Raw genomic sequence first — 17,302 nt, 5'->3', positions numbered from 1 at the left:
AATGAATCACACGTGGACGCTCAGCAGGTTAGAGAAGGTTTCACACAACAACCTTTTTATACCTGAGCGTGTGTGAAGCTCATCCTCCTGCAGAGGAAACACAAAGACTCACGCTGGCTGCTCGTCCTGATTGGCTGATTTCCTCGCTGCTTTTTTCAACACATTGAGAATCATGACCTCTTTCATAACGAGTGACGTCACTAAAACATGTTTAAGAGGCTTACACATCTGCACTCCTGATCATGGAGGACTGCACGCTCTCTGTAATGTTTGAATTTAGACTGCAGTACCCATCTTAAACACTAGGTGTTACATCTATAACCCCCCCCCCCGACTGAACACTTATTCTGCTTTGTATGGTAAGCAATATGTCAGGTGTCTTTTTCCCCACATCATAGTGGGGCATGAGGCTCAGTGGGTAAACACAGCAGAGTGAGTTTAGGGGTGAAACATAATCTCATTAAGGTGCAGCGCTCCGACTGGATCCATCCAGGAGCGTTTATCTGGACCCCAGACTCCCCTTCGCTCCTTAATTAACACCTAATTGATTAACGAGGAGACGCTTGTTCGACGAATTTCAACCACTTTCATCAGACTCCTGGGCCTCGTGGAGTGTGTGTGTGTGTGTGTGTGTGTGTGTGTGTGTGTGTGTGTGTGTGTGTGTGTGTGTTTGCGTAGAGTTGATTTAAAAATTCCACCTGTGAAATTTCCGATGAGAAAATGACGAGAGGTTAGAGAAGGTCGCCCATAAATGGTAAAAAAAGAGAAAGTAAGTCTGCTAGTGTGTGTGTGTGTGTGTGTGTGTGTGTGTGTGTGTGTGTGTGTGTTTGAAAGAGATGGTTAATCAAGGTAAAGGGCAAAAAGTGTGAGAGAGATGAAGAGCGTCCGTAATTTTCACACATTTGCATAAAACACACAAAGTGTCTCTGGCTTCGGATAAAAGAGAATACCTGCTGCTCTGTGTGTGTGTGTGTGTGTGTGTGTGTGTGTGTGTGTGTGTGTGTGTGTGTGTGTGTGTGTGTGTGTGTGTGTGTGCGTGCGTGCGTGCGTGCGTGCGTGTGTGTGTGTGTGTGTTCATGCTGAGGACTCCTGCTGTGTAATTGAAACTGCTCTCTATAATTACCAAAAAAGGCAGTTGATTAGCCCAGTAATGGCCCGCTTGTGTTCCCAATTTCCTTTTTTTTTACACACACACACACCTGATCACACACACACACACACACACACAGAACACACACACACACACAGAGTACACACACACACAGAACACACACATGCACAGAGTATACGCACACACACACACACACACACACACACACACAGAGTACACACACACACAGAACACACACATGCACAGAGTACACACACACTCACACACAAATACAGAGTACACACACACACCTGATCACACACACACAAAGAGTACACACACACACACACAGAATACACACACACACCTGATCACACACACACAAAGAGTACCAACACTCACACACACACACACACACACAGAGTACACACACACACTTGATCACACACACAATCATCAGCTACCATTATCATCACAGTTATGTGTAGCTAACTCACAGTGTGTGTGGTTGTGTGTGTGTGTGTGTGTGTGTGTGTGTGTGTGTCTGTGTGCAGTTTTAACACCATGTGGAACAGCTTTCTCTCACTGCACACACTGTATTGTTCAGCTATTCTTGTGAGGACCTTGTGGCCTTCTAATGCGTGTTCAGAGCAGAAAGGAAGCACATCTTGTGTAACACTTTTATCTCTGAAAGCAGCATCACAAGCTCTCAGCTGCACACACACACACACACACACACACACCTCCCGCGCTCTGTTGTTGAGTAGCACTAGTCGCGTTGGATACAATCTTTGTTCTCACACTAAAGTGAGGATCCTGACATGGATAAATGAAAGTATGGATTCACTCTGATAACTCTGGAGTTCTCGCGCCTCGTTCGTGCTGCAGTGTGCAGAGAGAGGCATGATGATCAGCTGACCCGACCAGTACCATTCATTTCTGTCACGTTTGGTCATTTGTGGCGCCGTACTAGTGGAGCCTCTTATAGAAGTTTGAACTGCAGCAGCACTCACGTGGCGCGCGTGTGGAAATGGCCGAGTGGTTGGTGTGTGAGTGTGACGCAGCACTTTAAAAACAAGAGCACTGATTGAAGAGCTGCAGGACGCCATGAGAGCACCCTTAACTGCAACACCAGTCGACCAATTAAAACCAGAGCTGGAGCGTTAGCAAGGAGCTCGACCTAGAACAGCCCCATCCACACACACGCACACACACGCACACGCACGCACACGCACGCGCACACACGCACACACACACACACATTAAGGAGGCATTAAGTGTCTCAGCTGACGCTCAATTTTCCCGGTGGTTGTTTTCTCAGGGCAAGTGGCTCATTTTAAGTCAAGTTGATTCTAATTAAAGCTGCGAGGAGAAGAAGCTGAAAAAGACTGTTGATAAAGAAAGTTGATGAAGGAGAAGTTTCATCAGTGTGTGTGTGTGTGTGTGTGTGTGTGTGTGGTCTCCAATTTCAGTTTTTACACCTCGAAATGAGAAAATCGGGTTCAAAGTTTCAGACTTCTGGAGGTTTGGTTGAACTTCAGGATAACAACATTCTCGCTTGTGTTTGCCTCGCTGGATAAAGTCTGAGCAAACAGTTTGGCTGTTTTGCGTTCACATAGCTGCTCCGGATCATTCCGGGTCTTTTCCCTCTTTAAGAACCTCCACATGGGTCCAAGGAGAACAGATCAACCTGTGCAGGTTTAATTTCTGACAGCAGTGATCGAGGAGTCAACGTTCCTTCCTCACTGACACACCTCTGGCGCCCCCTACAGACGGACGTCAGTCTGTCCACTCACCCTGTTGATCAGCTCTCCCACCATCCCCGTCCAGCTGCCGTTGGGCTCCGGCGCTCCGTACAGCCCGTCGTCCACCAGCTTGATCTTGAAGGAGAACTTCAAGATGTCGGCCAGCTCCCGCAGCATGTCCACGCAGAAACCCTCGTACTGCTCGTTTCCCCGGTAGTCCTGGTAGTTGGACTTTCGCATCACGTACGGGTTCTCCTGCGGGACGGGAGCGACGACATTGGTTAACCTGTGAGTGAGCTTTCACGCTCGCTCAGAGACACGTGTACGACAGGTGCTTACCAGGATGGTGGTGACGATTAGCGTCTTGTTAGCCAGCGTCTCTGAGGCGTTGAGGTCCAGAGAAGTTGAGTTCATGATCAACGTGTTGTTGGAGTACCAGGTACCGATCTGTCCAATCAGGAGGAAGAAGAGGACAAGAAAGATGTGTGATGGGAGGAAGAGGTGAGGAGGGGTTAATGCCTCGGTTTAGTCTGAAGCGTTCATGGGAGCCTTAATTAAATCTGACCGGGTCAGAACCAAGGCTGGGTCAGAACCAAGACCAGGTCAGAACCAAGACTGGGTCAGGACCAAGGCTGGGTCAGGACCAAGACCTGGTCAGAACCAAGACTGGGTCAGGACCAAGGCTGGGTCAGAACAAAGACTGGGTCAGGACCAAGGCTGGGTCAGGACCAAGGCTGGGTCAGGACCAAGACCTGGTCAGAACCAAGACTGGGTCAGGACCAAGACCGGGTCAGAACCAAGACTGCATCAGGACCAAGACCGGGTCAGAACCAAGGCTGGGTCAGAACCAAGACCAGGTCAGAACCAAGACTGGGTCAGAACCAAGACTGGGTCAGGACCAAGACCGAGTCAGGACCAAGACCGGGTCAGAACCAAGACCGGGTCAGAACCAAGACTGGGTCAGGACCAAGACTGGGTCAGGACCAAGACCGGGTCAGCACTGAGACTATAAATACCAGTGAGAAATCATCGTCTTGCTTGCAGGGGGCTGATGTGCATGATGTCAGCAGAGGCGGTTCTTGACCGGTCATGACTTCAAATCTGGAGTCCGGCCCGTCTGAGGCCGAGTAACAATGCTTTCATTTTAGATGTGACCTTGAAGAACCGTGTGGAGGTCAGCGTGTGTCAGACAGCTACGTCTTACTGCTGCGACTGCTGTGTCAGGATAAAAAACGGAGAACTGCGCCGTCATGACCGCACGTGTAGCTGCCACCAACACCCACGACACGCCACCGGATGTGATGCATGCTGGGATACAAAACGCTGCAGCGCTCGGTACCATCTTTGTGTCAAGGTTTCAAGATGAAGAAAATGACAAAGGAACATTCAGAGTCTCCAGTTAGACTCTGCAGGCCTTCATACTGCAGAGTCCTAAATACACTTCACACATGTGCAGCACAAAAAAAAAAAAAAAAAAGAGAAAGACGGACGGATAGAAAGAAAGCAGGACAGCGGACGAATACGACAGACAACGAGGACAAATGAAAATAAGTGTGTTATAAGAGGCTCAGAGACAGACATCAGCAGGAAGATAAATAATCCTCAGTTCACAATCGATGCCTGGATCAATGAGGGAGGGTCGGGCTCCTCTCGCCTCGTTCAGCAGCTTAAATAAGGTGATAAATACAAAGTCAGGTACATTAACCACCACCTGCTGACCTGAACCCGACCCCTGGACCCTGACCCGGCCCGACCCCCGCTTTGTTTGTCTATTTATAAGCAGTTAGGATGCTACGCCGCCTCCCAGAGGACGAGAAGATAAAGAGCAGGGGCCACTCCTCCCCCGACGGTGGCTGAGGAGGGACACGCCCCTCTTTAATCACGTCCACTCGCTCCCATCCGTCTCCTTGTTTACTGTGAGACAACACAACTCGTCTCTGTGATGACGCCAACGCAGAAGACGATGTCTTTAACTCATTATTCATCTAAAGCCAGGTCATGGTACGTCCACCAGGGGGCGTGGTTTAAGTCAACGACAGGTTCATATTGTTCTTCTAAATGTCGTTGATTATTTAACCAGAAAGAGAAACATAAACAACGATGTCGTCATAAAAAATAAAATGACACTGCATCACTTTTAACTGCCGGCCTGTGAGTCTGTTTGACCCCGCTGGTGACCTCAGTTGACCTCCAACCTTTTAATTTTCTGATACTCGACCCACGTGATCATGAGCAGTTTGAATTGACTGTTTTGATGAGTCAATCAGAGAACTGCTCACAGCCGCAGCGTTGTCACACGATGAGCATCTTAAACTTTCAAACCATTCTTGTAGAAAACAACAGTAGAAGTCCTAAGCCCCTAATAGTTGTTAAATTCTTGTTTCTAATTACTAAAATATTCCAAACAAACTCCTGCAAATGAGTCATTGGCAACATTTCTAAATGTTTGCTCTACGACAGTCAGAAATATGACTGAAGAACAAGATAAAAATCAAGACAAATTTTAATAGTTAATCATGATTAATCGCATGTTTGAAATTCCTTTATTTTGCATTTAAATATATGTGTTGTAAGGCTTTTATTTTGAAATTTTATACAGTCCTACACTGAGAGTACTTTAATTGCAGTGTGCTTTTATTTTGAAATGAAATAAGGCCCTTCTGGTAGCTGCATGCTGAGGATATGAGGTTCAGCACAGAAACAGGAAGTGATTTTTCTGTGCTTGTGATGTCAACCACATCCTCTACCTGTTTGTGTACAGGTAACCATGGCGACTGAAACGGAGCAGCGGCTGGCTGACACTGGTTCAATGCAGACCGATGCCACCCAGCAGTCCAATCACAGGGCTTGTGGTTGCGTCATCTCGATGCTTAGTAACGATTTTTGCAGCGGTGCATGTCGGGCTACAAACGTTAGCTTCTCGAGGTTCCAGGTCTTAAGAACCTGCAGAGCGTGCCGTGTCATTGAATCAGGTTTAAACAGTGACCTGAACGCTGATTTGACCTCTGACCTCTTTATGCCCCCCAGGGTGCTTCTCCACGATCTTCAAGGTGTAGTTGGTCCTCTGGCCTTTACTGTTGAACTCAATGTGACCCGTCAGACCGTCGTACTCCACCTGATGAGACGAAGAAATGAAAATGTTCGGAGCAGGAACTTCACCGGACAGAAACAAACAACCTGAGAAGGAAGATTACAATCAAAATGAAAGATTGGTATAGTTCAGAAGAAGCCAAGCAGGCAGACAGAGACAGCAAGAGAAAAGTGAAAGAGCTGTTTATGACTCTGTCTGTGTGTGTGTGTGTGTGTGTCTGTGTGTGTGTGTGTGTGTGTGTGTGTGTGTGTGTGTGTGTGTGTGTGTGTGTACGTCTGTGTTTGCATAAATGTGCAAATGAGTGTGAGAATTGTGTGCAGCCAACTGTGCATCTTGTGCCAGAGTTTATGTGAGTAATGTGCAATTGAGTGCACGTACAGTATGAATGATTGTTATTGTTAGTGTGTGTGTGTGTGTGTGTGTGTGCGTGTGTGTGTGTGTGTGTGTGTGTGTGTGTGTGTCTGCATGACTCAAGATGAATTACATCCCTAAAACTCTCTGCAGCGAGAGAGACAGAGACAGAGGGAGAGACTGAGGGATGGAGGGAGAGAGGTCTCTGGTTGCTGCCAAAAACAGTGCAGAGATGATGAAGTGATGCACTGGGAGCAACGAAAACAATATGGAGAGACGGGGGGGGGGAGACAGGGGGGGAGACGGGGGGGGAGAGAGAGGGGGGGCAGCATCCTCAGAGGATGAAGGAAACAAGAAGTGGCAGATGGATGGAAACTGGGAAATAGGAGACAAGAACAAATTACATAAACACAAATGAAAATCACGGCAGAGGGGAGAGAGAGAGAGAGGGGTGTGTGTGTGTGTGTGTGTGTGTGTGTGTGTGTGTCCAGCAGCTCTGTTGAATCTGACCATTAATTCAGCCCTGATTTTTGGATGATGGGGTCCAGGACATGGGCCTGATCTGGGCCCACTTTCTTTAATGATCACCTTTAACTTTGGTAAAATTTGGTTTCTGTTAGCGTCTCTTTCCCGCTCCAACAAGGTCGTATAACACGGATCACGGACAACCTGAGCACGAGCATGACACCCTCTTATATTTTGAAATACAGCCTGACCCAAATGAATGGTCTTTAGCACACGTGTTTCATGCAGAGGTGGTTCAGTCCAGTGAAAGCCCGACGAGGGGAGGACTGAAGTCACTCGCTCACTTATGCTAGTCCAGCTAACGCTACAGCTGTGATTGTAAAAATAAGACCACTGCGCAAAAGAGAAGTCTGACACTGTTTCATATCCTGCAAATATCCCCCAGGAGGATGAAGTAACATCAGTCCAACAAGAACCTAGCTGTGGTTTTATAAATGTCGGACCTGCAGAGACCCGTCTGAGATCAAAAACGCCACAGGTGTCAGTTTCCCCAGTCTTGTAAAGTTTTGTCGAAAATAAAATTGGTAACAGACAGAAGACAGTTCTGATGATTCAAAGATAAGTAATGTTGACACCCAGTAAGAGATGAGATGCAAACAACAGTGTCACATGTCTGAGTCACTTGTAAACCCATCCATCCTCCGTTAGCATCTTTAACAACTGTGCCAACTTTTTCACATGAGCGGAAAGGTCAGTTTCAGTAGGCACAGAGTTCACCGCTACTTATTTCAGCTTGTTGCTAACTATCAGGTTATCACTCCACTCAGACTGTGAAAACTGTGACGGCTGCAGGAGGACCAATGCAGACTCTGTCCCGGCCGTGGGACAGCCGACCCGCTCTACACCTGTCACGGGAGTCACGGGAGTCATCACGTCTACATGTGCTCTGTAGACCTGGAGAAGCCTTATGACCGTGTCCCATAGGGGGGTATGTGGGGGATTCTGCAGGTTTTTGCGTGTCCCTGTACGACCAAAGTGAGAGCTGTGTCCACATTCGATGCAGAGCTGGCTAAACACTGAAGCTTCCGTGTCCACCACATGGCAACAAGTATGTACTCCAGAGAGGAGTGGGCGGGGGGAGACGGCTGTTTTGAATTTGCACTGCAGTACCCAGTGTCAGAGTTACATATAGCGTCTTTAAGATCAACCTTACGTCTCCGTGGTAACCAAACGCACGAGGTGTCAGTGAGGACAGATCTCATACAGGGCTGCCGACACTGGACACAGAAGATGGAGACATGTTGCTGTCAGAGGGTGTGTGTGTGTGTGTGTGTGTGTGTGTGTGCGTGTTTACCATCCTCAGGTAGTTCATCAGGCTGGTTCCGTGCTGCCAGATCAGCGGGGAGGTGCAGCTCAGCGGCTTCACTCCGATCTCCTGACTGCGGTTCAGCTCTCGCACGGCGCTCACCACCACGTGAACCGCATCAAACATCAGCGCCGATGACAGCTGGAACGCAGAAAACAAACAAGACGCCTAAAAAAACGTCACATTTAAGATCGACACTAAAGCCAGCGGTGTTCATCCAAACAAACAGACTCCACAGTCACAGCTGCTTGTCTCCCCTGAGGGACACACCTGGCTCTCAGGTACCCCTCTTTATTACCCAGTCATCAAAGACTGGAAATGTCCCGTCCAACCAAAACTCGAGGCTAAAAGACGCTGGAAGGCCCCGTGGAGCTGCAGACATGCTGATTAGTCTCCGTGGTTTGATTTGATTTTGCTCATACGATCAGCGAGTCTCAGACAAAAGATGAATGTGTTTGTGTGTTTTGTTCATGCTCCTACACATGAACGCATCGGGGGAATGATATCAGACAGGAGAAAACCGAGGCGCTCCTGCTATCAGTGGCGTTCAGCGTGCGGCTGGTACGGCTCAGCGATCCTATCACAGTCTGACGTTCTGCTCTGTTTGGTCAGTTGTCAGTCAAAGCGACACTCTGAGGGAATCAGACAGATCGTACGGAGGCAGAGCTGCACTGGCTGTCGGCTGCTGATAAAAAAAGATGGATGTATGACTGAGTGTGATTGGAGTTCTCTGCGAGTCGATAGTTTCAGGGCTGGATGGCGATAACTAATTACAGTTTGAAGAGAGAATGATGGAGGAGGGAAGATAGAGACAGAGAGAGTGAAAAATAATCACCAGCTCTCAGCCCTCAGTCAGTCAGTGTGCTCCTGCTGCTGTCTCCTCTGCTTCCAGGTAACATGCTGCTGCTTTAAGTGTTGTCATGTAGCCCGACTTGGAGCGTGAAGTCGCCTCAGTGTTCACGAGGAACAGTTAGATACTTCACACTTTTCTTCTGTCCTCCAGTTGTCGCTGGATTTTCTTCGCACCCTGATCCAGCTGCTCTGGGAGCTGCTTCTCTCTCCAGACAGATCGAGACGGCTCCAATCACAACCAATCATCCAGTCTGTGGGCGGGTTTGTGTGCACTGGGTTTTCATAAACAACCAGTTTGTCTGTTGCTAATTGGAAGCACTCGCTCTTCTATCGAACCCTTAGCGGGAGCTCAGATTGTATGCAGATGATAAGTGTTGATTGTCATGTCATGCCAAACATCTGTGTCTAATTTAAAACTTAATATATTCACACTTCCTGCAGAGAAATAACTCGTGTGCACAGAGCTGGGTATCAGACGTGTTCTGGTTCAGCAGTAGTTCCAGTACCTCTTGTCTCCGAGGGCTTTGGCTGCACGCAGTTTAACTGTTAAAGGCAGGGTCGGTCATTTTCCTCCCGATCCACCTTTTAAGATTCTGGTAGAAATTGTCTTTAGGTCCTGATAAAGGAACATATGACTTATCTGTAGCTGTGATCTCTCAACCAATGTCTGTCTTCATCTGATGAACCAATCACAGCCTCCCTGTCTCCCTGCTCTGTGATGAACCAATCACAGCCTCCCTGTCTCACTGCTCTCTGATGAACCAATCACAGCCTCCCTGTCTCCCTGCTCTCTGATGAACCAATCACAGCCTCCCTGTCTCCCTGCTCTCTGATGAACCAATCACAGCCTCCCTGTCTCCCTGCTCTCTGATGAACCAATCACAGCCTCCCTGTCTCCCTGCTGATGAAGAGATGAGCTGAGGTCACTTTCTGGAGCGACGGGTGCTCGTGCATGTGAGTGAGGGGGCGTGGCCTTTAAAGTAGCGCGGGGGGTGGGTGCAGATGGAGCTGAGGGGGTACTTCATGGGAATCATGCTCATTTTTTAAACTGACTAACCCTGCCTTTAGGAGCAAGCTGGGAGGAGTGCATCGGCCATATTGCAATCTGTGAACCTGTCAACAATCCTTGACCAGCTGACCTCGATGGCCCAGAGAGCGTGGCTGCGTTCTGTCTCAAACGGTGCTGATCCTCTCATCTCTTTTTAGTTCAAACGTGTAAAAATGTAATCTTATGTTTCGTGGTTTCCACGCCAGCAGCTGTTTCAGACACTAATGTTGATGTGATCGTCGAGTAATGTCTGTAATCATCTCAATAATAAACAGAGTTGGGATTTAAATAAGGGTATTAACACCCTCAGTGTGTGTGTGTGTGTGTGTGTGTGTGTGGGGGGGGGGGGGGGGGGGGGGGGTATTGTGAGCAGTGATAATGGTGTCTTCAGTGATTGAGACAAACTCTTTTGTCATCACTCTTATCTTTATTCAAGCCGTCTGCTCGGCTCTTATTACTCTGTTGATATCGGAGCTGCAAATGAGACAAACACTGAACACAATCATTTGTCCTGATGGCTCCTTTCATTACGCAGAAGAGGAGAGGGACACATTATATGTTCGTCACATTACATTCATCATCACAACAATGAGAAGAACTCAGCGTGGACAGATCGCGCCTGGGCGACGAAGGAGCTGCAGAGGGAGACTCAACGGATTCAGAGAGTGATGGACACACTGGACCAAACTGGACCAAACTGGACCAAAGTGGTCTAAACTGGGCCAACTGGACCAAACTGGACCAAACTGGACCAAACCGGACCAAAGTGGTCTAAACTGGGCCAACTGGACCAAACTGGACCAAACTGGACCAAAGTGGTCTAAACTGGACCAAACTTGATCAAACTGGTCTAAACAGGTCCAAACTGGACTAAACTGGACCAAACTGGACCAAAATGGACCAAACTGGACCAAACTGGACTAAACTGGACCAAACTGGACTAAACTAGACCAAACTGGACCAAACTGGTCTAAACAGGTCCAAACTGGATCCAACTGGACCAAACCGGTCTAAACATGTCCAAACTGGATCAAACTGGACCAAACTGGATCAAACTGGTCTAAACTGGCCCAAACTGGACCAAAGTGGTCTAAACTGGCCGAAACTGGACCAAACTTGATCAAACTGGACCAAACTGGTCTAAACTGGTCCAAACTGGGCCAAACTGGACCAAACTGGACTAAACTGGACCAAACTGGACCTATGTGGTCTAAACTGGACCAAACTTGATCAAACTGGAACAAACTGGTCTAAACACGTCCAAACTGGATCAAACTGGATCAAACCGGTCTAAACAGGTCCAAACTGGATCAAACTGGATCAAACTGGTCTAAACTGGCCCAAACTGGGCCAAACTGGATCAAACTGGACCAAACCTGATCAAACTGGAACAAACTGGATCAAACTGGTCCAAAATGGACCAAACTGGACCAGACTGTAAATCAGTAAGTGATTGTTTTTCTGTTCCTGCTCATGTTCTGACACCTGACAGCATGCAAGGGTTAAAAAGTTACTGACTCAGTCTGAAGGTAGGACACAAACAGTTCATCTGGTGTTTCCGTGTGGTTGCTCACCGCGGGCCCCGGGTACGGGCTGATGCTGCAGCCCTCCCTCCACGACAGGTTGAGGCTCCTGAGGAACTCCAGGTAGAAGGAATGACTGCTGTTCAGCATGGAGAAGCCCAAGATGTTGGAGTGACCGTCCACCACGTCGTCCAGCCGCAGCAGGGGGAAGTCCTGAGACGCACACGCACAACAAGAGAGAGAGAAGAAGAAGAGCGTGTAAGGAGCAGAAAGAACCCCCCTCACAGATCACAGCGGGGTGGAAAACTGATGAGCAAGGGATGAAAGAAAAGGCAGGATGGGAATGGAGGGCTTGAGATTTTTTGCAGTCTGCACAATGTCAAGTTGTATTTATGAATTCAGCGCAGACTAACAAGAGAATAAAGGTTTATTTTTCAAGATGGACATCAAACGCTGGGGAATTTCAAAGAACTTCAAATAACCCCGGAGGGCAAGCCGGCGTCACGCTGAGCTCTGCTGCCGAAACAAAACCCCAATCAAACTGCTGCCCGTCCCTCGGAGGGGTTGTGTTTGCTCGGAAACAGATGCTGACTATGAAACATTTAGATTCAGCTGTGCAGAGCAGAGAAAACAGGCAGGGTGCTGTTTCAAACACTCACCTGCTGCTCTCAGCATGTCCATGCTCTGCAGCTGAAGAACAACCTGCACTCTCTCTCTCTCTCTTACAGAAGACTACAGTCTTCAGAGATCTGGTTCATAACTTAGTAGTTCAATCAGGAGAGACTGACTCAAAGATAACAGAGTATGTGACATAGATGTGATACTGAATCAGTCAGAGAGTCTTTGGCGTTTCAAAAACAGAATCTTTGGAGTTTGAATTTGACAGGAAGCGGTCTGCCCTGAGCTGCCCCCCCGTGGAGTCCAGACTCTGGTGGTGAAGGCGTTAGTGAACGATGTCGTCTCAGGCTGATGGGATGAAGAAGCTGACTGAACTGTGATGACCGGGGTGAATGAAAAGATCTGAGGCTGATGGGATGAAGAATGGGAAACTGCGAAGGCTTGGTGGTGATGGTGTCGTGGAGGGTCGCACAGCATGGATGAACCACTGGAAAGACAGTAGTAGCATGCTAGGCTAACGATGAGGGAGTGGAGCATTGCTATTGGATAGATATGATATATGTGAAGAAACAACAAAACCAGCGTGTACAAATGGAAGTCTTCCTGGCCGTACTTTGGCGGTGCGTTCAACCCTTGGTGAATTAGACGCTACCTTTGGACACTTTGTTTTTTGTTTTGTTTTAAATCAGACCCTGAACTGTAGAGTCGATTAAATCCACAAGATTACAAGTCCAACAACATTTAACAAAGAATGGAAGAATGGACAAGTTGATTTGCACTGATCATCTCAAACTCTAAATCTTTCTTCATTTTCTCCAGGGATTAGTCATTCTTACAATCGGCTTTCATTTGATCCCTTCAGTTCAGTTTGTTGTTGAAATATATGCTTGTTGTTGTTGTTGTTGTTGTTGTTGTTGTTGTTGTTGTTGTTGTTGTTGGCACGAGTAGAGAGAAGATGAGTCACTGTGACCTGAGTCCCATCCTTCGCCCCGAGCTTCAGGGTCTTCTGTGGCGTCGTGGCTTTTTGATTGGAACGTGCTGGGACTTGCTGGTTTGGGGAAATGTCTTCTTCTGTTTCTGTCCATGTTTTCTTTTGGTTCATGTTTTTTTTTTTTTTGACACTCTGACTCACAAAAAGATAAAAATAGAAATGTAGCTGTGAGATAGCTGACGTGTCTCCGCTGGTCTTCAGTGTTTGACGGATGGACTGTCATCATCATCACCATTTGGCCGCCTCTCCCGGCTGGGTTAAAAATATTCTGGCACAAGATTTATCCAGTCTGCAGAAACTGTTTGTGCAGAGGGCAGGAGGTGGAGGAGGAGACGGTCCAAACTTTGAGCTGCAGCCAAACATCCGGCAGCTCTAAGATGGTGAGTCCGACTGTGTCCAGCTGCTAACCTGTGTCAGGCTCGTTTCCTTTCCCCTGAATCTCTCAAACACTTGTTTAGTTAACAAAGCCGCCGCCCCGCCTGTCGGGAAGCTGCTGCCTCCTCTGTTGTTGTTCTTGTTGTTGCTGATGGTGCGTTTGCCAAATCAATTTCAGCCACAGCCAAGTACACTGTCAGACTGCAGGCTCGCCAGCCGTGACAAAGAGCGGTTGGCTGGAGGAGTTGAAGCGACCAGGCCAGCTCTGCTGAGGAGGGGGAAACACTGCGACAGCGTCCCAGAAGGGCGGCGTGATCCTGCAGGACGTCCGCAGTGTTTTAGCCCTTTAACCAAACCTCAGGAGCAGATTTACGAAGAAACAAATAAGATGAAGATGATTCCCTTCGGTCTTTATTTACATTTCTGCTGCCACCCTCCATCGAGTGTTTCTGAAGCCAGACGGGACCGTTGGGACGAGAGGTGGACCGGTCCACTCTGAAAGAGACGCTAATGTAACTGTATTATTTTAACCTTTAAAACCAGGAGCCCAGACGATGTTCACCAACGTTCCCACAATTCATCATGAGAGGAGTCACATGTTCATCCTCATGGCACTCGGCCTCAGACAGGACGGACCTGACAGGACAGCGTCACCTTAATGAATACAGCCGGAGATCCAGATGGCCTCACTCCGAGGGAAATGTGTGATCCTGCAGCCAATTAGCCGAAATTTAATGAACGTAAACTAATGTTTGGATTGACCCTCATTAGGATCGCATGGTGTTACATGGGAGAATTATTTTCTGTCTGTTTCCATCTCAGCGCTCTCATCATCTCTGGTTTCAGCAGCTGCTGCTTATGAGATAAAGACGGAGATTTAAACCAAAACAAGGAGCAGAGAGAGGCATAAAAATAGACGAGGAGATTGTGGTGGAAACGACGATGGCTGCAATCCAATATGACGGCCCTTTTATTTGAAAAAACTGGGACCTCCTGACGAACAGGTGAATAGTTTTGGAATCACGCCGGTCGATGTGTTTATGCGATTCACGTGAAACAGGCTGTAAAGTTTACACTGACACTCGGCAATCCATACCATGCCTCAGCACACTTCACCCCTAAAGTTTGTTTGAGCAGTGCAAGTGCTCAAGCCCAGCACACTCCCTGCACGCTTTGAGCACGGTACGGTTCATGCACAAGCATGCAGGTACGCATGTGACAGCCTTCATGGAGGAGAAATCCCAAAGGCTTTCTGTCTTTATCTGACTAACATGAATTACATCAAGACTCAAGGTGAGGAAAGCAGCTTTGTGGTTCGCCCTGGTCTCGTGTGCGTGAAGAGAAAGGGGCGGGGTTTAAGCACAACTGGGCCTCGTGTGAGTGCAGAGAGAGACCGTTTCCAGGAACACGTGTGACCTCACTCGTATCAAATCCAACTCGAAGTCCACAGACAACGACAGGAACCGTGTTAGTGATGTAACAGGCAGCAGCGTCCATGTTCAGGAAGCCTGCTGGATTTAACAGAAGAGCATTTCTCCACACAGATGTCTGAAAGCCAAACAAGACGTTTGTCCTCCGGGACCATGGAGTGATGTCACAGTCAGCGGAGCGTGTTTCACACAAAGTTAAAGGTAGGGCAGAGACGGGGGCTCGAGGCGCATTCGTGTGTGTGTTGAAGTGAAGTCGGGGGAGTTATTTTACTCTTGGTTCCGATCCAGAGTTCTGCTCAAGGAGGACAGAACAGCATCACCGCCCTTGGTCTACGAGCGCGGCGTGATGTGCCCTTGCGAAAGGCACCGTTTAAAGACTGTGACACGACAGAGTTTAGAGACGAGGCGGAGATCGAGACGAGTTATTATCCACGCAAAGTCTCCGCGCACAAGGGCATGACACGAACAGAGAAATTATAATGATGACAAACGGCGGTGAGGCCGACGTGCATCTGTGATGAACTGAGAGAGAGAGAGAGAGAGAGAGAGAGAGAGAGAGAGACGAGAGAGAGAGAGGAGAGAGGAGCGGAGAGAGAGAGATAGAGAGAGGGGAGCGGAGAGAGAGAGACAGAGAGAGAGAGGGAGAGAGAGAGGAGCGGAGAGAGAGAGAGAGAGAGAGAGAGAGGAGAGAGAGGAGAGAGGAGCGGAAAGAGAGAGAGAGAGAGGGGAGCGGAGAGAGAGAGAGAGAGAGAGAGGGAGAGACAGGTGGAGCGGAGAGAGAGAGAGAGAGAGAGAGGGAGAGAGAGAGGAGCGGAGAGAGAGAGCAGAGAGAGAGAGAGAGAGAGAGAGGGAGAGAGAGAGAGGAGCAGAGAGAGAGGGAGAGAGAGGAGTCAGAGAGATATGCCAGGCAGTGAAGGAAGAGGACGTGATCAACAACATCTTTACATCTAAAAGAACTGAAAACGTAGAGAGGCTGATCATAGGAGAGGAAGCAGACAGAGGATGGGAAGGAAAACAAAGGAAAGGTTAAAGGTCACATATTATACCACGTTCCTCTAACTCTAACATGTCTGTCTATAAACCCCCCAATGATGAGAAAAGTCCATCCTCTCCGTCTTCTCTGCCAGCTCCACTTTTCAGAAAATGTGTGCTCAAACAGGCCGTTTGGAGATGTTCCCTTCATGACATCACAAAGGGCAGTAGCCCCTCCCCCCAGGTGGGCTGACTACTCCCACAGCTAGGTGTTTGATTCTGCCCTCTGAGTCTGCCTTCTCACCGTAAAACAATAGGACATGGAGCCAGAAAGCAGCGAGTACACCCGAGCCCCTTCCAGAGAGGGGGCGTGGTCAGACACAGCTCATTTACATATTTAAAGCTACAGACACAGAAAACAGCCTGTTTCTGAGCAGGGGCTGAAATAGAGGGGTTTATAGACATGATCAAATACAGGATCAGAGTGGATTTACAACAACACACTTCACACACATGATGAAGAGGAGCGAGGACACTGATTTCACCTGAAGAAGAGGAGATCATGTGACCTTTAATGAGGATTGTTGTTTTTGTACACGAAAAAAATCTTAAGGACAAAAGGAAAAGAAGAGGTCGATAAGATGCTGTGGTGTAAAGGATGTGAGGAAGGAACTGAGAGCAGAAAGGAAATAAGAAAACCAAAATAAGATGGACAGAGAAGAGGACTCCACCTCCTCCACTTTCCTTTCATTCAGAAACTGAATGAAACTGTACAAAAGAGGAGAGCAGCTCGTACCATGGTGGTCAGGATGTACTTATAGAAGGCTGATGTCATCCCCAGCTCGCTGGCCTGCAAGAAGAAGAAGAAAGATGAATGTCAACAACAGGAAGTACAATTTGTTTCTGGAGAATAATGAGTCATAGTTGATTAAAAACGCAGAACCACCTGCGTCATAACACTCGGTCGCTCAACGCGTTTTTTCCTCCAAATTGGAGCCGATTATGTTTCACCCCAGCAGTCTGTGTCGCAGCGTTCCCGCTTCCTTAATAACACGAAACAACCTTGAAACAGTGCTAATGTCTCAGAATAAAACCAAAGAATCAGCCAGTGATTAAAGCAGAGCAGACGTTTGGGGAGGAGATAATAAAGAGCTCGGTCAGTTCAGACACAGGTGAAAGACGTCTCCACGTCCACGTCTCATCAGAGCTGAAGACGTTTCTTTCCTGACCCAGCTCAGGTTCAAAGCTCTGTTTTTACCTGCAGAGCACAAAGGGCCGTCTCACCAACATCTGCAGACCAACGTCATCCTCTAAGAGCTTAACATAAATAAAGCCGACGGTGAAAGTCGGGATTTACGGCAGGACTCCGCTGGTCACTTTAATGA

At 48.1% G+C, this 17,302-nt stretch overlaps 1 protein-coding gene across 3 annotated transcripts in view; it reads right to left on the bottom strand.

The window, feature by feature from the left end:
- LOC306838903 (glutamate receptor ionotropic, kainate 5-like) overlaps nt 1–17,302 on the bottom strand; it is a 134,592-nt gene that overhangs the window by 21,263 nt on the left and 96,027 nt on the right. For all 3 annotated transcript variants that reach the window (XM_079367319.1, XM_079367318.1, XM_079367320.1), the window contains exons 8-13: nt 16,714–16,767; nt 11,583–11,744; nt 8,097–8,249; nt 5,846–5,950; nt 3,175–3,282; nt 2,887–3,090 (exon numbers count right to left, since the gene is read on the bottom strand). In XM_079367319.1, the coding sequence (XP_079223445.1) occupies nt 2,887–3,090; nt 3,175–3,282; nt 5,846–5,950; nt 8,097–8,249; nt 11,583–11,744; nt 16,714–16,767 (786 nt within the window). The remainder of the gene's footprint in view (nt 1–2,886; nt 3,091–3,174; nt 3,283–5,845; nt 5,951–8,096; nt 8,250–11,582; nt 11,745–16,713; nt 16,768–17,302) is intronic.

The sequence above is a fragment of the Symphodus melops genome (genome assembly GCF_947650265.1).
Source record: "Symphodus melops genome assembly, chromosome: 18".
Classification (NCBI taxonomy): Eukaryota; Metazoa; Chordata; class Actinopteri; order Labriformes; family Labridae; genus Symphodus; species Symphodus melops.
The sequence above is the reverse complement of the archived record's forward strand: the minus strand, read 5'-3'. Positions and strand labels throughout refer to the sequence as shown.